Genomic DNA, 24,441 nt, shown 5'->3' on the forward strand with positions numbered 1-24,441 from the left:
GACGCCGGCCGGTTACTTATTCACGGGATCATTGTACCTACCTATAATATTAATATGGACTATTATACAGGGTGTTTCTTATGTCATTGTTCACGGGTTTTTTTTAACGATAATGGATCGATGACAAAGAATTTCCCTAAAACAAAAAAAGACGTGTTATTTTATTTTTAACAGGCAATTTTTTTATGACAGTTTAAAATTTTTAAACACGCCGGTGTACCAATAGCAAAATCAACTTTATTTTTTCAAATGGTAACTATTATATTAGATTCTGAGCGAAGCGATGAATGTATTGATTCTACAATGATGTGTGTTTTTTTTTTTATTTTTGTGTCTGTCATCACCTTTTAGGACAGTAAAAGTGCTTGGATTTTCTTCAATAGTAACTTTTCTGATAGGAAAGTGAATCTAGTTGGTACTTTGTGGGGTCTAAAGTAAAAATTTCCCAGTAGTTTTCACAAGCGACGTGAAAAACAAAAGAAAAATTAAGGAAAAACGGGAATTTTTACGCAAAATCTGTTTTCGAGAAAATCGATTTTGGTTTTTGGTGTAACTCTAAAACAAATGACCGTAGGGACATGAAATTTTGACTGAATGTTTATATTAGCATTTTTTATACACCATAAAATTTACAAAATATTTTGACTCTTTTTGAGCTGTTTACGGCCATTGTCAGTTTTCAATTTTTTTAGTTTTTTTTTCTATAAATAATATCAATAAAATTTTATCTGTTGAGTAAAAAAACTTGAAAATTTAATAGAAGGCTCCTAGGTTATTGTTTCAAAGGCAGATGAAAAAAATTAAAAATCCTTAGTCACAGTTTTTAATTATAAGCATTTAAAGTTCAAATTTTGACAAAATACGGAAAAATCACGAAAAATAGCAAATTATTTTGATGAGAATTCATAAAAATTTTTCTTTTTAAATCTAAGATTTGAAAATGTAATATAAGATTACTCATAAGTTTGTCTACCTTTATCAAAAAAAAAATTTCTAGAAGAAACTTAAATTAAATTTTTATGAGCGTCTGAAATTTATATTTTCACAACATTTGATATTTACTCGATTTCTCATGTAACAATTTTCTTATTTTATTGTAATTAAAAAACGAATGACTGTAGATACTTGAAAATTTCACTGAATGTTTATATTAGCATTTTCTATACACCATAAAATGTTGAAAATATTTGGACTCTTTTTGAGCTGTTTACGGACATTGTCAGTTTTCAATTTTTTTAGTTTTTTTTCTATAAATATCAATAAATTTTTATTTGTTGGGTAAAAAAGCGTGAAAATTTAATATAAGGCTCCTGATATATCGTTCTAATAGCAGTTGAAAAATATTAAAAATACATAGGCACAATTTTTTTTTATAAGCATTTAAAGTTCAAATTTTGACAACATTTATCAAATTTATAATTTATTAATTATTTTGTAGTTAAAAATTTATAAATTTTTAACTTTTATAGCTAAGGATTGAAAATTTAAAACAAGACTCCACGTAAATAGGTTATATATAAATTACTTTATTCACAATAATATCATCAAATATACTTGGTAAAATCATAGGCTGACTGACCGTTTTCGCTCAGAATCGTTTTTCTTATACAATGATATTATATCATTGAATTCAAATTTAACACCATCCATTACAGTGACCCACTTGTAACCTACCGTACAGCAGAGCGACATCCACTTATCCACCTTTTTTTTAATTGATTCCGGTAAAGCTTTTTTTTCTGAAAATTTTGATAGTCTAATCATCAATGTTGGTTCGCTAGTTTATTAACTATATGGTCCTCTTAAGTTTAGTAAAATATGCATTAATACTTTTAATTTAAATAATTGGTATAGCAGGTTAGGTTAGGTAAGTTTTTCCGTTGTTAAAATAATTGTTATGTTAAAGGATAGTAGTATAAAATGGTGGGCAAGTGGGTGTCGCTCTACTGTACAGTAGGTTACAAGTGAGTCACTGTAATGGATGGTATTAAATTTGAATTCAATGATAATATAATATTATAATATAGTATAGTATGTCCCAAAAGTCCCGTATCACCATTAGTATCTCCATGGGATATCAATATATATTTAAATTCGGTTTTTTTACAGTAATAAGTATGAAAATTCTAATTAAATAGCATAGGTTTCAATTTTTTTTTAAAAAATTCAAAAATTACCGATAATATTTTTTAGGCAATTAAGTTTTTTAAATTTCCAAGAGAGCCGTTTTGTTGATCATATTTTTTAAAACAGTTAATATTAATAAAAAATTGGGTAAGTGGATATTGCTCGGCTGTACAGTAGGTTACAAGTGGGTCACTGTAATGGATGGTGTTAAGTTTGAATTCAGTGATATAATATTATCATTGCATAAGAAAAACGAACCTGAGCGAAAACGGTCAGTCAGCCTATATATATTACTAAGTACATTTGATGATATTATTATTGGGAATAAAGTAATTTATATATTTACCTATTTACGTGGAACATTGTCTTAAACTATCAATCCATAGTTATAAAAGTTGAACATTTTATACATTTTTAACTACAAAATAATTTTTAAATTTTAAATTTGATAAATTTTGTCAAAATTCTAACTTTAAATGCTTGTAAAAAAAAAATGTGCCCATGTATTTTTAATATTTTTCAACTGCTATTGTAACAATATATCAGAAGCCTTGCCTTTAAGTTTCATGCTTTTTTACTTAACAAATACAATTTTATTGATATTTATAGAAAAAAAAACTGACAAAATTGTAAACTAACAATGTACATTTACAGCTCAAAAAGAGTCAAAATATTTTCAAAATTTTATGGTGTATAGAAAATGAAAATATAAACATTCAGTAAAATTTTCATGTATCTACAGTTATTAGTTTTTGAATAACAATAAAATAACAAAACCGCTATAATAGGTATGAGAAATCGAGTGAATATCCAATATTGTAAAAATATGAATTTCAAACGTTCATAAAAATTTAATTTGATTTGCTTGTATACATTTTTCTTTTGATAAGGGTAGACAATGTTATGAAGAATATTGTATTACATTTTCAAATCTTAAATTTCAAAAAAAAAAATTTATGAATTCTCAACTCAAAATAATTTGCTAATTTTTGTGATTTTTCCGTATTTTGTCAAGATTTGAACTTAAATGCTTATAAATAAAAATTGTGACTAAGGATTTTTAATATTTTTCAAATGTCATTGTAACAATAAAGTAGGAGCCTTGTATTAAATTGTCAAGCTTTTCACACAAAAATAAAAAACACACATCATTGTAAAATCAATACATTCATCGCTCCGCTCAGAATCTATAATATAAAATAGATATAATAATATCGGCTCTAGTATTTATTATACACTTGGACAGGCGCGGATCCAAGGGGGGGCCAAGGGGCCATGCCTCCCCCCCCCGTAGATGGGTAGATTTTCTATTATATCTATTTTCGGCAGCCGATAAAATGTATTGTTTTGCCGATAGCGTTTCGGCCGTGTCCGTTTTCATCGTTCGCCGTGATTCGCCATGATGTGATTCCGAAACCTTTCCAATTATTTATTTTGTTTTCTTATACTCCTGACATTACCAGCCACTTCAGCAACTGCGGAACGAAATTTTTCTTCTCTTCGCCGACTAAAAACTTGGATGCGATCAAGAATATCCGAAGAACGCTTAAATGGACTTGCATTACTTAATTGTTATAGAAATATTAGTATTGACTGTGAAGAAGTAATTGACGAATTTGCCAAATCTAAAAGACGAATGGATTTTGTTCTGTGATCATTTATTATTAATTATCTAATAATTTTATATATTTTATTGTACTGATAAACTGGGATTTAAATAATAATATTTGTCTATTAGCTTACATGGTATGTACAATGTTTTTATCAGACTTAGGCCCATTATTGAGGAGTGGTGGACCTTAAACTATATAATCCTTAGTACAGAAAGTTAAATAACTCAAAAACTGCTAGCTCGAATCATTTGATTTTAATATGTCAAAATGTTCAAAATATGATCTCTTAAAAAATTTGCAGTAAACAATGGGGGTTCACTTTGAAAAATAGAAGTTTGTATCACCACAAGACACTAGTATTAAGTAGTACAGAAAGTCCCAAGAATTAGAAAATATATGGTCTTAAATTATATTTAAAAATTTAAAAAATCAGAATTTGAATAAATTCATTATTTAAGGAAAACATGTGGGCGCTCGCAATGAACATGCTTGGTAAATCTCCCTGTAATTAAAATATTTATATTATTATATCTGGAAGTATTATTTTATTCTACGAAAAAACGTCTGTACTTGTCAATTTGGAGGTAATCTCATCTACACTGTTGCATATGTTCAGTCTCTTATTACCTCCTAGTCATTAGAGTATAATATTGTATCAATCTTATATATAAACTCTTATGTATAAAAGATGTATTTTGGCTGTCTCGTTTGGACCGTATGGCTTATTTTAAGGTCTTTAAATGTTATAGTCTAATATATCATTATCATTTATTAATTTTTACTTATTAGATGTTTTTACTAAAATATTTTAGATGAATTGTATTGGTGTTTATTGGACGTATAATATATACTAAAGCATTGTTCGTCAAATCAATATGTGGAAAACAAAACGTCAAACACAGATTTAAATCAGGTAATAACTAATAGGTCGTATTTAGTATTATTTGTAGGCGATACCCGCCACACTGCAAGTCTGCACCTACACAATAATATATAGGTATAAATCTATAGTATAATAATATACATATAGTACATATATTATAATATTATGTATATACTATAGCATGTAGGTATTAGACGTATTACACTATTACTGTATTAACTATTAAGTACGTAACACGAGTAAACGCTTCGTCACAATTATTACGGTGCCGTTCTGTCGGCATCAATACAATTTAAGTACCTATATTCGCAATAATATATAATTGTATACTACATAGTCATAAATATCGTAAATGTCATTCACTCGTCCGTAGCAGGACGTAGCTTGGTACCTAAATTTAATTTAACCGTTGTCGCGCACTAGATGGCAGCACGCTACGGGCGAATAACATAATATACACAAACATATAAATATATTATACATATGTTTATATCGACCGGTCGACCGGTCGACCGACAAACCTCGTCGGCACTCTGCATCCGTCCCCTTCGACCAGAAATCGTGGGCGGCGCGTCCAATGCTGTGCGATTTTCGTCGAAAAAATCGCATCTACACCGGTGTGTTCGCCACCGTTTTTTGGCAAAAAGACGTGTCGCTGCGGAAACCGTGGACTTTCGCGAAAAAAACTACCAATCATCCGTCACGTCCATCGGTTATTATCGATTTTACGAACAGGTGTGTTGCCCGCGCGGCTAACAGGCACGCTCCGCCGCAGTGGGCATGACTGTCAACCACCGCGGTGTACGCGATATTCCCTAGCGTTTCCTGCAGCGGAGAACCGCCGGTATTTCCCGCACTAGTGCACTACCCGTTCAGTTTTGTGCGATCGAGGTCTCTATTTGAATAAACGCGTGGCTTATCGAATATATTGTACTTACCTTCTATTAGCTATACCTACATCGTATTATATTATACGCGATCGTCAAGTTCGTATGTTAAATTAATTATAATAAAATAATAACGCGTGTACCGCTGCCAACTGACCCATTATAGTAATACCTATATATAACTATAATACATATATTGTATAGGAATAGGAAGGTTGTTTTTACATCAATAATTATAATATAGCGTATTTTACGTCACGATATCGATTATAAGCAGGGTAGTAAAAGCTCTGCAGGACGATCCCGTAAATGTTTCAAGTGCGTGATAGTATTATTCGCGATCAACAAACGACGTTTAAGCGGTGAGTAATGAGTTTATTATATAAAACCAAATTCTTAAATATGTATTGATTGTTTTTTAACGTTTATGTTTGGGAGAATATATTATATTTTAATATTTATAAATTATAGTAGTCAGTAGATGTAAATAATATTTGCACACGTTTCGTAACTATTCGTCATAATTGCCTGCAGGTCACCTAGTAATCAGAATAAATATTTTATTATTTAGCTCTTTTATAATTCACACACGACACACGTGTCATATTTGGAGTCGACGAATCATAATAAAAATTAATATACCTAGGTAAATAGGTACTTAAGGTATTTTACCTAAATCGAAAGTTCAGCTTTTTCACATAACCCATCTTACTTTAAAATTTCAAACTAATTTTGTTGTTGAGACAATAACATAGATTTAGGTCTTAGGTATCTAATACCTGCTGTATTCTACAGTACCTATCATACCTCATACCTAAACAATTTGGCGGCTTTTTCAATACCCAGTGTTGCCACAGTACCTATATGTTAAGAAACTATAGGTAGGTTGTAGTATGTACTATGTACCAATACATTATAAAACATATTAAAATGTATTGGGTATAAAAATATAAAATATAAGTAAATAGGTACCATTATACCTAGTCACAATTTTTTTTTATAAGCATCTAAAGTTCAAATATTGACAAAATACGTAAAAATGACAAACATTTGTTTTTTAAATCTAAGATTTGAAAATGTAATACAAGATTAGGTATCCATAAGTTTGTCTACCTTTATCAAAAAAAAAATGTCTACAAGAAAATCAAATTAAATTTTTATGAGCGTTTGAAATTTATGTTTTTACAACATTGGTATTTACTCGATATCACATATAACGATTTTCTTATTTTGTAGTAATTAAAAAACGTATGACTGTAGATACTTGAAAATTTCACTGAATGTTTAGGTATATTAGCATTTTCTATACACGATAAAATTTTGAAAATAATTTGACTCTTTTTGAGCTGTTTACGGACATAGTCAGTTTTCAATATTTTTAGTTTTTTTTCTATAAATATTAATAAAATGTTATTTGTTGGGTAAAAAAGCGTGAAAATTTAATGCAAGGCTCCTGATGTATTGTTACAAAATATTAAAAATACATATTCACAATTTTTTTTTATAAGCATTTTAAGTTCAAATTTCGACAAAATTTAATAATTATTTTGTAGTTAAAAATTTATAAAATGTTCAACTTTATAGCTAAGAATTGAAAATATAAAACAAGACTCCACGTAAATAGGTTGTATATAAATTACTTTCTTCACAATAATATCATAGGCTGACTGACCGTTTTCGCTCAGAATCGTTTTTCTTATACAATGATATTCACATAAAACAGAAAATCACGGTATTGAATCCCCTTAATAATGAGCTATACCTACCTATAATAGAGAAGATATTTTTTGTACATTATGATTCATACATTGCGTGCTATTTTAAACTATTACTTAGTCATCATATTATAATTTATGTGGCCGCATAAATAAGTCACAATTTGTATTGATTTTTACATATTTTCGTTATACACGTCATAACTACATGTTACAGTTATAAAAAAAGCGTAACTATAGGTACATCTTTATACATAAATACAATTGAAATAATAAATTAAAATGTATAACGCTCGTTAAGTGCAATTTATTTATATATTACATTCATGAATAATATAATATAATTTACGTAGGCACGTAGCTATAAGTTTCAAAATCAATTACATAGTACAATATTAATATATAGTTATAGTTGTAAGTTGTTTATAGTTATTTCCTACACGAGTACACAGGGCATGTTTTCTCAACACTTATCGAATGATTTATTTTATTTTAGAATATTGTTATTCTTTAAATCAATTTTTGTCAAGTGTTGTAGATAATAGATGTAAAATAATTTATGCACTGCTATTATATGAGTATACGACCATGAGGCATAAGCATTAAATGTTACTATATAGGTTAGTTCTCCAATGTTCACGAATATGAATTATAGGATTAATAAATTTATAGTATCACTACACGCCCGCTATAATTATACAGAACGATTATTCTCAAGTAAATACTCACAGTATCAGTGAGTGTCCAGATATTTTTGTCTAGGGTCTATTTTTGTCAAAAAGAGTCAAATTATTTTCAAAATTTTACCGTGTATAGAAAATGCATTTAGTAAACACAACATTTTGAAATAATATGAATATGACTATTTTTTATAGTTATAGTTTTTATATTTTTATACTATTTTGAATGACAACTTAGACCAAAATGTTAATTTTTGTTGATTTCATATTTCTTAGAAGAATATATCTTTTGGAATTTTAGATTCTGAGTGAAGCGATCAATGTATTGATTTTACAATGATGTGGGTTTTTTTTTTTTTATTTTATTTTTTATTTTAGATTCTGAGCAAAGCGATGAATGTATCGATTTTACAATGATTTGTGTTTTTTTTTATTTTTTTTTTTCGTGTCTGTCATCACTTTTTAGGACAGTAAAAGTGCTTGGATTTTCTTTAACAGTAACTTTTTTGATAGGAAACTGAATCTAGTTGGTACTTTGGGAGGTCAAAAGTAATTTTCAAACACAACGTGAAAAACAAAAGAAAATTTAAGGGAAAACGGGAATTTTTATATTGTTTGAAAGGCAGATGAAAAAAATTAAAAATCCTTAATGATATTATATCAATGAATTCAAATTTAACACCATCCATAACAGTGACACACTTGTAACCTACTGTACAGCAGAGCAACATCCACTTACCCACCTTTTTTTAGTTTATTTTCTATGGTTGTCAAAATTTGAACTTTAAATGCTTATAAAAAAAAATTGTGCCTATGTATTTTTAATATTTTTCAACTGCTATTAGAACGATATATCAGGAGCCTTATATTAAATTTTCACGCTTTTTTACCCAACAAATAAAAATTTATTGATATTTATAGAAAAAAAAAATAAAAAAATTGAAAACTGACCATGTCCGTAAACAACTCAAAAAGAGTCAAAATATTTTCAAAATGTTATGGTGTATAGAAAATGCTAATATAAACATTCAGTGAAATTTTCAAGTATCTACAGTCATTCGTTTTTTAATTACAACATAATAAGAAAATCGTTACACGAGAAATCGAGTGAATATCAAATGTTGTAAAAATAAGAATTTCAAACGCTCATAAAAATTTAATTTGATTTTCTTGTAGACATTTTTTTTTTTGATAAAGCCAGATAAACTTATGGATAATCTTGTATTACATTTCGAAATCTTAGATTTAAAAAGAAAAATTTTTATGAATCCTCAACTCAAAATAATTTGCTAATTTTCGTGATTTTTCAATATTTTATCAAGATTTGAACTTCAAATGCTTATAAATTAAAACTGTGACTAAGGATTTTTAATTTTTTTCAAATATGATAGTAGCAATATAGTAGAAACCTTGTATCAAATTTTCAAGATTTTTTTCCCAACAAATTAAGTTTTATTGCATAGAAAAAAAAACTAAAAAAAGGTGGGTAAGTGGATGTCGCTCTGCTGTACAGTAGGTTACAAGTGTGTCACTGTTATGGATGGTGTTAAATTTGAATTCATTGATATAATATCATTAAGGATTTTTAATTTTTTTCATCTGCCTTTCAAACAATATAAAAATTCCCGTTTTCCCTTAAATTTTCTTTTGTTTTTCACGTTGTGTTTAAAAATTACTTTTGACCCCCCAAAGTACCAACAAGATTCACTTTCCTATCAGAAAAGTTACTGTTGAAGAAAATCCAAGCACTTTTACTGTCCTAAAAGGTGATGACAGACACAAAAATAAAAAAAAATAAAAAAACACACACAGCATTGTAAAATCAATACATTCATCGCTTCGCTCAGAAACTAAAATTTTTATGTCCGTAAACAGCTCAAAAAGAGTTAAATTATTTTCAAAATTTTATCGTGTATAGAAAATGCTAATACAAATATTCAGTGAAATTTTTAAGTATCTACAGTCATACATTTTTTAATTACAACAAAATAAGAAAATCGTTACACGAGATATCGAGTGAATATCAAATGTTGTAAAAATATGAATTTTAAACGCTCATAAAAATTTAATTTGACTTTCTTGTAGAAATTTTTTTTTTTGATAAAGGCAGATAAACTTATGGATAATCTTGTATTACATTTCGAAATCTTAGATTTAAAAAGAAAAATTTTTATGAATTCTCAACTCAAAATAATTTGCTATTTTTCGTGATTATTCCGTATTTTGTCAAAATTTGAACTTTAAATGCTTATAAATAAAAACTGCGACTAAGGATTTTTAATTTTTTACATCTGCCTTTGAAACAATAACCTAGGAGCCTTCTATTAAATTTTCAAGCTTTTTTACTCAACAGATAAAATTTTATTGATATTTATAGAAAAAAAAAACTAAAAAAATTGAAAACTGACAATGGCCGTAAACAGCTCAAAAAGAGTCAAAATATTTTGTAAATTTTATGGTGTATAGAAAATGCTAATATAAACATTCAGTCAAAATTTCATGTCCCTACGGTCATTTGTTTTAGAGTTACACCAAAAACCAAAATCGATTTTCTCGAAAACAGATTTTGCGTAAAAATTCCCGTTTTTCCTTAATTTTTCTTTTGTTTTTCACGTCGCTTTTGAAAACTACTGGGAAATTTTTACTTTTTACCCCCCAAAGTACCAACTAGATTCACTTTCCTATCAGAAAAGTTACTGTTGAAGAAAATCCAAGCATTTTTACTAAAAGGTGACACAAGAAAAAAAACACACATCTTTATAAAATCAATACATTCATCACTTCGCTCAGAATCTAAAATTTAAAACTGACAATGTCTGTAAGCGGCTCAAAAATATAAAATACTAATAAAATTGGAAACTGAAAATGTTCCTAACTAGTTCAAAACAAATCAAATTATTTTCAAAATTTAATGGTGAATAAAAAATGCAAATATAAGCAACCAGTGAAAATGTCATGTATATACGTCCATTTGTTTTAGAGTTACACCAAAATTTAAAATTGATTTTGTGGAAAACCGATGATGCGAAAAATTCCCGTTTTCCCTTAATTTTTATGTTTTTTTTTTCCCGTCGCTTTTGAAAACTGTTGGGAATTTAAGAACTTGACCTCCCGATACACCAACTAAATTTACTTTCCCATCGAATAAGATACTGAAGTTGAAAACCGTTGCATTATTTCGACTACTTATCGTGTAAATTGAAACAAAAAAAAAAACACAACATTGTAAATTCAATACATTCATCGTTCCACTCAGAATCTAAAATATAAAATCATTGCATATACTATAAATGTTTTAAATGAATTACCAATAATAAAAATACTTTATTTTACCACAAAATTAATTAAGAATTTGAAAATTTACAGATTTATTACAGCAACAGAAGTATATTAGAAATTTACCATAATTGTCTATTGTGGCTATCGCAATAGCTCGACGAAGGGGACGCAATGGTTTGTGTGCCCTTGGTACCGCCTTGGTTAGACACTGGCTGACTAGTTTTTTGATGGGATCGTTATTCGCATCGTTAATCATATACTATGCTGTATTAAACCAACGAGGTAAAAATGGAATTTAAGACTTTATTATTATTACCATTATTATTATTAAAACTCGCAATATATTTTCAGTTCCAGCCTTAACATACGTGGAAAGTAGCAACTACGAAGTTCGAGAACATGAATCAACGTCAGAAGCCATGGAAAAAGAGCTGAGATTATTAAGAAGACAACTTAGTATGACACAAAATCATTTATTAGCTGCAATGAAGACGTCACTGTTTCCTGTTTCACCAACTGATTCACCACAGTTATTACCAGAGACTCCTGCGCCTTGCTCTTCTCAAAAAGTATGTAATAACTATTAACTTATGAGTCATGATGTTAGCTTGATTAACAATATTGGTATCGTTTATTAACAATTTAGTAACTTTGAGTAATTCACTAAAACGCATTTCAGATTAAAGACACGATAGATAAATGCGAAGTGATTGAAGTCGGAATCGTGTGTGCTGGTTATAATTCTACACGTTCAGTAGTAACACTAATCAAATCAATACTATTTTATCGTAAAAACCCATTAAGATTTCATTTCGTCGTAGATGTTATATCAAGAAAAATTTTAAAAACTTTGTTTGATACTTGGAAAATACCCCAATGTAAGTTTATTTACTATTACGAAAAATATTACCTACTCAAATATTTATTAAATTTCAATAAAATATGGCTTTTTAGTGGAAATAGAGTTTTATCCAGCTGAAAAAATAATAGCCGATGTCTCTTGGATAAATAATAAGCATTATTCTGGGGTCTATGGTTTGATGAAACTATGCTTAACTCAAGTATTTCCTGACACGTTGAAACAGGTCCTAGTTTTGGATACAGATATTACTTTCGCAACGGATATTGCTCAGTTGTGGTCTATGTTAAAAAGTTTTAAAAAAGGACAAGTAAGTACCCATTTTACTACATGAAAAATTAAAATTTTGCATACCTAGCGTTGATTTTAAATGTATCTACATGGAGTATTAATAGTATTATACTATTATACTATATACCTAGAATATAGTAATACTAAGAATTTATTAAAACCGATTATAAAATAAAACGGTTTGCAAAAATCAAGATTAAATGTTTAAATATACTCATTCTAAAAATACATAAATATATTATAAATACATAAAATACTTATAAAAACTTTTGGAATTTTTTTTAGGCGTTAGGATTGGTCGAGAATCAAAGCGATTGGTATCTTGGCAAACTATGGAAAAAACATAAGCCATGGCCTGCGCTCGGCCGAGGGTAAGCAATAGAAAAATAAAATAATAATATGGGTACCTTTATATTATATTAAGCTATATCAAGGGCATTCTCCTCAAGGGAGTGCCGGGGGAACTATGGCACCCCTGCTATTTTTAGTTAATATAATTAATTGTATTATACTTTTATCACTTGTAAAAAAAAATAGTACCTATATGAGCAGTATTATCAGAGACTTTTGACTTTGACCCCCCCCCCCCCCCTAAATAATGTATTAATAGGTAAAATAACAAAAATAACGCTTGTCGCTTGATCGTTTATAGTTACAACACGGGTGTGATATTGATGGACTTACGAAAATTACGTTTAATTGGCTGGAACGGATTATGGAGATCGGTAGCAGTAAAAACTCTAGTGACACATTATTGGACCAGTCTGGCTGATCAAGACATTTTTAACACGATTATTAAAGAACGACCGGAACTCCTATACCCCATGCCATGCCAATGGAATGTCCAACTCAGCGACAATACTAGGAGTGAACTGTGTTACGCCGAAGTTATCGAGTTAAAGGTTTGTTTCTTGTTGCTTGATTAAATTAACAATTTTTTTTCTAAATATAAACACTGTTTTGTATACCGATTACTGTTTAATGTGAATCTAGCGAATATTTATTGTGGTTTAAGTGCAAGCATTAATTGTCAGAGCAACAATGATACTATCAAATTATATATTTTTCAAGATCTTTCCTTAAGTTTTCTTGATTAAATTATTTCTTGTAATTTGATATACATGGTATAAAAAATTATATTTATCTTTACTTCTTAATGTTTTCCAGTAGTTAGTTTAAGATTTTAGACATGGTATTCAAATCCCCTCGGCAGTTGACTGTTTATTAATAAATAATAATATGTAGTTATAAGACCAGATTATGGGTACCTACAAAAGAGCCACATGGCGGTATGGCACCTTGGTTCCCAGTTTTATAAGCCTGTCGGTCCTTCAGTGGGTATTTTATATCGCATATAGTATATATACTAATATACTATAGAGAATATATACATCTTATTTCATTACATGTTTTTTATGGCCCAAAGCCCCAAAGCCATCATGGCCCATGAAGCGCATATAATCTAAAAACAATTATAAAAACTATACAGTTGGTTATCATATAATATAATACTGAATGCATGTTATTTATCAACTTTTCAATTAATATCTTTAAATTTCAGATAATTCATTGGAATTCACCAAAAAAGCTAAAAGTTAAAAACAAACATGTTGAATTTTTTCGAAATTTATATCTTACATTCCTGGAGTACGATGGAAACTTGCTTCAGAGAGAATTATTTGGTTGTAATTATTCATCTACTGTTCAAGATGTACCGGAAGTAAGTCAATTCTTTCGAAATATCATAATAATTGTACGTGTATACAAATTATAAAGTTTAAACTTATAAGTATAAAAGTACAGGACGAATGACCATTCTATAATATGATAAATGATAATGATATAACGAACTAATAATTATTTATCTATATGGTAAATACTAAATAGATATGGGCATATATCAATATCTCATAATTCATATACCCACTGTGAATTTTAGGTTACAGAACATTGTTGCGATGTATGATATAAGGTTCAATGCTAACATCGCATCTCGACGTTACCAAAACATCGTGTTAAGGGTTTAGTTTTACAAATATTTTAAGTTTACATAAAAATATCCCAGAAATGTTGACGTTTCAACATCTCTGAAATAAGTTGCTGTAACAGTTCAACAACAGCGTAGTGATGTGATGGAAAACGATTTATATTTTTAATAATAATAAATATATTATAATAACAAATTAATTCAATTATTATTTATAAATAGACAAATATAATGGTATTTTTATAAATTTTTTATCTATAAGCCACATTTGCCGCTATAGAGCGGCTAGCTAACCCACCCACCGGCCATCAGTCACCACACATAATATTTTTAACACTGTGTTATTGCCAAGGCTGTTAACGAGTTAAAAAGTTAATTTTATTTTAAGTTTTTAACTTAACTAGTTACCTTTGGCTTTTCATTAACTTAACTGTTAACTAACCAAATTTCTTTCTTAATTAACGTGAAATTAACGAGTTAATTTTTAATTTTAAGAAGTAAGTTAAGTTAATTTATTTTGTTTTTAATTTTATAATATTTCACTATTTCAGTCTATTTCGTTTTCATGTCAAAAAATATGTATCGTAAATTGTTTAAAGTTAAAAATTTATATCATTCGAATCTAACTTATATAGTTATATGGAAATAATGTATGCAGTATTAATACTATATCTTATAATTTAGTTTTGGGTTGGAAAAAAATTAAGTAGCTAGCGTTGTATAAACAAATTAACTTTTTTAACTTAATAACTCGTATGGTACATTGGTACCTACGTATGTATGAAAAGGTCAGGCCATGCATAGTTCAAACTTTAAGTACCTACCTAGTACCTATAGGACGCTACCCATACATTTGTCGTTCCCGTCTTACGTCATGTACGACATGGCAAGTTTTCGTTCACTAGTTTCAATAAATGTGCCGTTATATTTGATATTAGAGTAAATTCACCTATTATCAAACTTTTAAGTAAGAACATAACGTATTCTCAGCGTCAATTTTTATTCGATATTTTAATTTTCAAGCGAGATATGATCATTTTATTTTATGTTTGTAAGATGGTGAATAGAAATACAGTTATTATAGGTAGTATAGGTAGGTACACATGTTAAGTACTTTTTTGACATTAAAAAGATCACTAATTTTCTTTTTTTTGAGAAATATTAGAAAAAATAAATGTATTTGAAACACATAGTTAGGTAGATACCATATCTACGTAATATAATTTGTATTTATAGTAGGTAGCATGAACTAAGAAGATTTTTTCTTTTTCTTCTTAGTTCATGGTAGGTAGGTATTAAATATTTATGTTGACATGTTGTAACTTGTAAGAAACAATAGTTCTTAATATATAGTTATGTTGACGTAAGTTTTTATCTAAAATAAACATTTTAGGTAAGTAATGTAGTTAAATGATATTTTCACATAATAATACAGTGTTTAACTTGTACAAAAGTACTTTGTTTTATAATCTAACTTTTCGTTTATAATAATACTCCCCAGCCCCCGCTGCTTAGTCCTTCGTCTATCATCTCTAAGCTCAATATTGTGAAAATATTATTACCTAAATACAACAATTATACACATTATTTGCAATAAGCAGTCATGGTTAGGTAGGTTAAGGCGTTTCCCAGTTAGGTATGAATAACATTGGTTCTCTCCCTACAATAAGGTTCAATACCCTAATCGGACTTATTATTTTTATACTTTTTTCTCGTTTTACTACAATTTATCTCGTATTAATGTTAATTAATAACATCTATTAATAAATGTATTACTAAATGTAAGATAGATGTTTCTAGAACGTTTTATTTATAACATCTCAGAGATGTTGATACGACGTTATAAAATATGTAGTATTGTGACTATAAGTCACATGATAAGAAATATTATTATAACTCTTATAAGTATACACCACTATGTAGAGAAGATATCTTCTCTAGTAAAACTGCTACGATTTTCTTTAACAGTGTCTTGTTCGATGGGAAAGTGAATCTAGTTGGTGCATTTGGGAGGTCAAATTTTAAAATTCCCAGTAGTTTTCAAAAGTGACGTGAAAAACAAAAGAAAGATTAAGGAAAAACGGGAATTTTTACGCAAAATCTGTTTTTGAGAAAATCGATTTTGGTTTTTGGTGTAACTCTAAAACAAATGACCGTAGGGACATGAAATTTTGACTGAATGTTTATAATTGCATTTTCTATACACCATAACATTTTCTAAATATTTTGAGCTGTTTATGGACATTTTCAGTTTCCATTTTTTTTAGTTTTTTTTTTTCTATAAATATCAATAAAATTGTATTTGTTGGTTAAAAAATCTTGAAAATTTAATAGATAGCCTTTGTATATTTTTTCAAAGGCAGAGGAAAAAAATCAAAAATCCATAGGCACAATTTTTTTTTATAAGCATTTATAGTCCAAATATGACAAAACACATCATTTAACAGCATAATTTTTAATTTGGGCACCCGTAGGTATCTGCCATGCCCGGTTGGGGGATGGCGGCCTCTCTCTCTCTAGACAGGTGTCTACCCGGAGAGAAGTGTCACCCGTGACCGAGATTCGAACCGGCGACGGTGCTCATTGCAACTGACGCCCTATTCCGCTCGGCCATTCCGTCTTCCTCTAATTATATTATATACTTATTTTTTAGAAATTCATACATTATCAGAGATAAACATAATTACGCACTGAAACAATTAAATATAAGACTTGAATCATAATTTTCTTTGAATTGATATTATGACATAATATATACATTTCCAAGTTTCCAAAATTGCACTCTCGACTCTCTATATAATAATTGAAATAATTAATTTTAATTAACATTTCAATTTTAATTTTGGTATATAATAATACATATTATAGGATGTAACAGGCTAACACGAAAAAAATGATGCTACTTAAATGTATGACAGAATTTGTAAAAATTATATGGTTAATAAATATATAGTCATGTCAGGAAATTCCCAAAAGTATTATATTGTAAAAAGTTATTAGGTATAACCCATTCTAAATTAATTTATTCTAAAATATTCGATATTTTAAAAAAATCTAAAAAATAAACTACTTAGATTAAGACAAACGGTTTTACCACCAAAATTATTCTTATAATCAGTTTTACAAATTGACTATTTTAAATTTTTCCAAAAAAATTTAAATCAAATTTAAAACTTTAATTTTAGTATTAAGACATAAAAATATTTTTTTTATATTATACTATTGTAGCGCTTGTGACTAAATTATATAGGTATCTGGTATATATATAAAAAAGGTGGAAAAGTGGATGTCGCTCTGCTGTACAGTAGGTTACAAGTGGGTCACTGTATAATGGATGGTATTAAATTTGAATTCAATGATATAATATAATTGTAAACGAAAAACGATTTTGAGCGGAGACGGTTTGTCGGTGTGGATATTTGATATTATATTTATATTGTTGTTACTATTATTATTAATACGTTACTATCAAATTACAACAATAAATTACTAAAATCGTTATTTTTGGTTATTTCATATGTAATATCGTCCATATATGAGATTTTATATTTTTGAGATTTTTTAGTTACATAATAACCTACTTACGTGGAACCTTGTAAATTTTCAATCCTTAGATATGAAAGTTGAACTTTTTATACATTATTAACAACAAAATCTTTTTTAAATTTTGAATTTGATAACTGTTGTCAATAATCAAAATTTAAATGTTTATAAAAAGAAAATTGTGCCTATATAATTTTAATATTTTTCAACTACTATTGTAAAAATATATCAGGAGCCTTGTTTTACAATTTCACGCATTTTGACCCTACAAATAAAATTTTATTGACGTTTATAGAAAAAAAAAACTAAAAAGTTGAAAATTTAAAATGTCTGGACAACTAAAAACAAGTCAAACTATTTTGAAAATTATATCACGTATAGGAATTGATCAAATAAACATATTATGACGTGCCTTTCAAGTGTCTACGGTTATTCGTTTTTGAATAACAACAAAATAAGAAAATCGCTACATGAGAAATCGAGTGAATATCCAACGTTGTAAAGTTTTAACTTCAAAATTTTAATTTAACTTTCTTATAGACATTTTTTGGTTTTTGTTGATTAAGATATATAACCTTATAAGCAAATTTGTATTACTTTTAAAAATATAACGAATTTCTAACTAAAAATAATTTACACATTTTCGTGTTTTGTCAAGCTTTGAACTTTATATGCTTATAAAAAAAATTGTGAATTTGGATTTTTAATATTTTCAAATGTCATTGTAACAATATATTAAGAGCCTATTATATTAAATATTCAAACTTTTTTACACAACAACTAATATTTTATTAACATTCATAGAAAAAAACACTTAAAAAATTGAAAACTGAAAAATGTCATTTCACAAACAAATCAAAATATTTTGAAAATTTTATCGTGTATAGAAAATTCGAATTTAAACATTCAGTGAAAATTGCATGTATTTACTGTTCTTTTGTTTTAGAATTACACCAAAAACCAAAATCGATTTTGTCAAAAACCGATTTTCCGTAAAAATTACCGTTTTTCCTTAATTTTTGTTTTGTTTCTCCCTGCATTTTTGAAAACTATTGGGAATTTTAAATTTTTTCCTCTCGAATGCACCAATACTAGATTCATTTTCCCATCGAACAAGATGCTGTTGAAGAAAATCGAAGCAGTTTTACTTCCTGAAACGTTGGTGACAGACAAAAAAACACACATCATTGTAAAATCAATATAGCTATCATCGCTCCCCTCAGAATCTAAAATAAAAAATGTTGATTGGAACAACATTTATTTTATCTGTCAGGTGAATTATACAACCTGTATATATATATTTTAATGTTAAGTAATATGTTATATATATATATATATATATATACAACTGTGTATTGCGTATATACATATATTAGAAGTTTAAGTCTATCGTTTTATAACATTTAATTATTAACAATTATTATTAGTAGAGTTTTCGTCATTATTATTGAATAAATAATTGAATAGCTGAGTTTTTGGCAATTATACTCTCATTGGGAAGGGTATATAAAATATACGTACCATTTTATAGAATTGTCTAAAATTGATAATTATACCCCTACATTTTTGTTTAGATTAGTGAAGATGATCTTTGTTACGAGTTCAGAAGAGCTGGCATGGCTAGTCTAAGGACTCATTTATATTTTTTGGATTTCGAATACCAGTCATCACCAGACGAATGTGACATTACACTGGTCGCCCAGCTATCGATGGATAGACTCCAAATGGTTGAAATGTTATGCGAGTATTGGGATGGTAATAATAATTATTATATTTGTTACGATTTTATAATTGACTAATATAAGTAATACATGTATCATGTATCATGCATGTATAAACATTATAAATACGTTAAATTTGAATTTGTATTTTTCCAGGTCCAATAAGCTTAAGCCTTTATATGTCCGATGCCGAGGCTCAACAGTTTTTGAGCTACGCTCAAAATTCTGAAGTACTAAGGAATCGTAAAAATATTGGATACCACGTAGTTTATAAGGAAGGGGTAATATAATATTTACCTGAAATAATATAAAATGTATGTACTTCATAGTTCATACCAAATTAAACATATTTATGTACATTTCTTAAAGGACTTTTACCCTATAAATTTACTGAGGAATGTTGCTTTGGAAAATGTCGTAACACCCTATGTATTCTTATCTGACATCGATTTCTTGCCAATGAGCGGACTATACTCGTATTTGAAAAAGTACATATTTATAATGAACATCAAGTCTTCCGATAAAGTAATTTATCGAATCATCTAATAATTCATTACTTATTGACTCTATATGTATACACATATAGGCGATTGATTCAATTAATTAAAATTTATAACTATTTTATAGGCGTTAGTCGTACCTGCATTTGAAACTCAAAGATATAGAACTGCATTTCCGCAAACAAAAGCCGATATACTGAGAATGTTGGACGACGGAGCATTATTTTCATTTAGATATCATGTGTGGCCAAAAGGGCACGCGGCAACAAATTACGCCAAATGGAAAGGATCTACTGTTCCGTACAAAGTAAAAAATTGTATTTGTATAATATATAGGTACCTAGTAAATAAAATATTGTATAGCGTCTAAAACAGTGGTTTTCCAACTTTTTTAAACACGGCACACTACTCTTTACAATATTTGCATGGCACATGTCTCAGTCAGGATTATGAAATGGGGATGGGGGTAAGTATACATTTTATTAAACCGAGTTTTTTCGGTTTTCGTATATAAATAATACGTTTATTGAGGGGACATATAAATTGGGCGGATGGGTGTAAACACCTCCCCTGCGGGATACGCCACTGCAGCATAAACTAACTAACCATGAATAACGTTTTCTTCATCGCAGACTATTTTTTTTAAGTTATATAATTTTTACACCAAATTAAATAATCGACATTTTATTTTATTATATATTTATATACCTATTGGCTATTACCTATATATTAATATTTTATTAGTATTTTATTATATTTTTATTAAGTATAATTATATAATAATTACTTTCAAAAGCTCGCGGCACACATACAGAATTCTTGAGGTACACCAGTGGGCCGCGGCACATCGGTTGATAACCGCTGGTCTAAAATACAATATAGCATTACAAATTATTTTCCAAATTACAATTTACCTATAAATATTCGGAGTTTGAACAACACGTAAATTTGGTGTATGGAAAAGGGAAAAACAAAAGATATGATTTACCATTCACGAAATCTTTTGTTTTTCCCTTTTCCATACGCCAAATTTACTTATTGTTCGATACTTCGATGCTTACTTATATAAACAGATAGTTCAATAAAAAATATTTAAAATTAAAAAAAAAACTTATGAGCATAGATTTTATTCATTTCAATTCTAATAGGTGTTACATTTACACATCGTAAACTCTAATTAATAATTTGTTTAGGTATCATGGGAACCAGATTATGAACCCTATGTAGTGGTACGCAGTGATGTTCCGAGATATGATACCAGATTTGTCGGTTTCGGCTGGAATAAAGTCTCGCATATCATGGAACTTGAGGCTCGAGGGTACACTTTTATTGTTCTTCCAAATGCGTTTATAATTCACATGCCTCACGCACCGAGTTTCGATATTGCCAAATTTCGAGGGTCATCTCAATATAGAAGGTTCGTGTTTACTTTTTAACCTTAAACTCGATATTAACCAAAATGTATCATTGTTTTAAAACCACAATGAAAACGAAATTCATAATTTGTCTTATTTATTTGTTACCTGCACTTTATAGATGTTTGAAAATTCTTAAGAACGAGTTCATAGAAGACTTACGCATAAGATATTCAAAACGATTGAATCACACCGAGAGTTAAATTCAAATTAATTTTTTTAAAACAAAATAATATGTTTTATTGCGGCCTGCATTATCTTTTTAGACCAAAATATCGTTTATATTTATTTATTAAGCCGTTGTTTTTTTTCGTTTGAAATACGCGTTGATTTCTAGCTCAATAGATTATAATTAATTAATAGTATATTAACTATTTATTTATTTTTTAAATATTTGTAATTTTTATAATACGTTGTATTTTATTGTTGTGTAAAATGTTCCTGTTTTGGTTTTTAAAATAATTATATAATAGCTATTTATAAAATTTGTCTGGATCAAAATAAATGAAGTGTTATTTTTTTCATTTATGTAAACGAACTGAGTTTTTTAAGGTGGTTTGCTTTTCGTTTGAGGGCAAACGCCTGGATACATAGAAGTCTATGATATAGTCCCTTGCTAGTTTTGAGCAGGTGTGTTTTATCTGTATAAGCGCCAAGCGGACAGTTGTTTTCGTTTTTGGGATGTCCCAGCTGTGTGTTGCATCTGGCACGAGCCAAGCAGCTGCATATCGCGTTTACCTTATAATTTTTGAAAAAAAAAGCAGCTTGCAATCGCTTATTATGATAGTTAATTTAAGACTCGTTTTGAAATACGAGAAGACTTCATGCGATTTTTTATTATTTAGGTACATTTAGGCAAAACATTAGACTCAATTTGACATATTGTACTTTTTTATTGTACCTGCACATACACATAAGCAATCTGTTGGCGCCGTATAAAATAATATTAATATATTTTTTATACAGATCGTACATATTTTTAAAATTAATATTAGTAGCAGTTTTTCTTTATATCATGTTTTGTTTGACTATATAGGTTATGCAACGTTCGTATTTCATAGAATTAAATTTGAAATAAATCAACTAGCCACAAGGAATATAGCGTAATCAGGTTTGTCCATTTTCATACCGGAAATTTTCACGCTTATTGATACAACCATACTTTATTCAGGATAAGAATGCCCAAATTCGCGGATGAATACTGATAATTCAGCCGCCGGAAGTTATATTAGGTAAGGTTAGTAAATAAAATAATAATATAATATATACTAGCTTGTATTCGTTCATAATACTATTAAAGAATAAAGGATAACTGTCGGCGGCTCAGTAATATGTATTAATGCGCGAATTTGGGCATTTTTTATCCTGAATAGAGTAGGTATATGTACATAGTTATATGAGGTCACGAGACAAATGACATAGTGTCATGGTATATACATATCCTGGAATAACCATTTTATATGCATCGTCGCTCATAAACAATACACAAATGCATCATAAATTTGTGTACGTTTTAACAGCTTAAATATGAAAAAATATTGAATTAATGCGGACTTAGCAAAAACATGATTCGAAGTGATGGTCTTAAAAAAATCGAATAATGGAACAATTAATATGATGTAAACAATAATATCATATACAACTTTGACGTTGTTTTAACTGTATAGCACATCGAAAAATTCGACAAATGTTTTTCATAACAGTGTAAAATATAATACCTAAACGTCGAAAAATGTATAAAGTCATATTTCATATTTTATAATTATATGAAAACTTTAAGGATTTATTATCGCATATTCACATGCAATATGTGGAACAAGTTATAGAAATCAAAATATTATAAACTATAAACTATACATAATATAATAGCATGTGTATCACGTTACAATTTAATTCTACGGATAATCTCATATTTTACCTATAGGAATTAATTTAAAGCTTATACAATCAGTACCCTTATTATAATATTATCAATAATCACTAAATTTTAGTATACCTATAACAATTAGGTATAATATAATACTGAACAATAGTAACTAGCGTATACCTATATAGGTAATAAGTATACGCCGTATCATTACAAAACAATATATTATATAGCGCTTATGGTAGGTGTGTTTTTGATGTTTCAATATACATATAGATTATAATGTAATTATAATTTATGTAGTACCTACCTACGTGTCAACGTGTTTATGGAAACACTTCGGCACTCCGCATACGAATACTTCCTCAGTTCCTCCTATAACGACCTTACCGTCTCACCCAGTACCCACCATAAACGAAGTAGAAGTCACAATATACACGTCTTAAACGAATCAGGAATCGTTTCCCACTGATCATGTTCTTCTCGAGTCTAATGCTATTCATCGTTATACAGTAGGTAATCCTGCACCTCGACGCTTGAAATTAATAAATTGGTGCAGAGACCTCTATTTTATTATATAAAATGTAACTTTTAAAATTAATAATCGTGTAAACTAACTTTTCCATCATAAGACAGGTTTTCTCCACGAATGCGTTTTAAATAAATCAATTGCAAAATACTACAATCTAGTACCTATAAGGTACTCAGTAAACAGTAAATAGGTACTATATTATTATGCATGATATATAAAATGTATGTAGGACGTAGGTATTATAGGTTGGATATTTCTAAAACCAAAATAATTTCAATATGTAAACATCATATATCATACTATGTTTAGGTACCTAAGTTCTGTTTATTGTTTAATTGAAATGACTTAATATTTTTTTACGGCATACATTTTTTACCGATTATTACTTATATGTTCGTATATATAGTATATAAACAATAAATAGTATTAATAGTAACTCTTCGGTATACACGATCAATAAAAAAACTGTAAGCCTTATATTATAATAACTCACAAAAGAATAATTATAAGGTTTAACTATATTATTTTTAACTGGGATGGGC

General features: G+C 28.4%; 1 protein-coding gene across 1 annotated transcript; it reads left to right on the plus strand.

Moving 5' to 3' along the window:
* The first annotated feature begins 5,148 nt into the window (after positions 1–5,148).
* On the plus strand, positions 5,149–22,024 carry LOC132952392 (xylosyl- and glucuronyltransferase LARGE1-like). Its single transcript, XM_061024685.1, has 14 exons — positions 5,149–5,872; positions 11,272–11,466; positions 11,536–11,753; positions 11,864–12,062; positions 12,139–12,353; positions 12,620–12,705; positions 12,987–13,236; positions 13,896–14,054; positions 19,439–19,619; positions 19,742–19,866; positions 19,955–20,110; positions 20,213–20,392; positions 21,279–21,502; positions 21,622–22,024. Exons 2-14 carry the CDS (start codon positions 11,412–11,414, stop codon positions 21,701–21,703), a joined length of 2,130 nt encoding a protein of 709 aa, XP_060880668.1. The 5' UTR covers positions 5,149–5,872; positions 11,272–11,411; the 3' UTR covers positions 21,704–22,024.
* The last annotated feature ends 2,417 nt before the right edge of the window (positions 22,025–24,441 follow it).

Source organism: Metopolophium dirhodum, chromosome 9 (genome assembly GCF_019925205.1).
Source record: "Metopolophium dirhodum isolate CAU chromosome 9, ASM1992520v1, whole genome shotgun sequence".
NCBI classification, from domain to species: Eukaryota; Metazoa; Arthropoda; class Insecta; order Hemiptera; family Aphididae; genus Metopolophium; species Metopolophium dirhodum.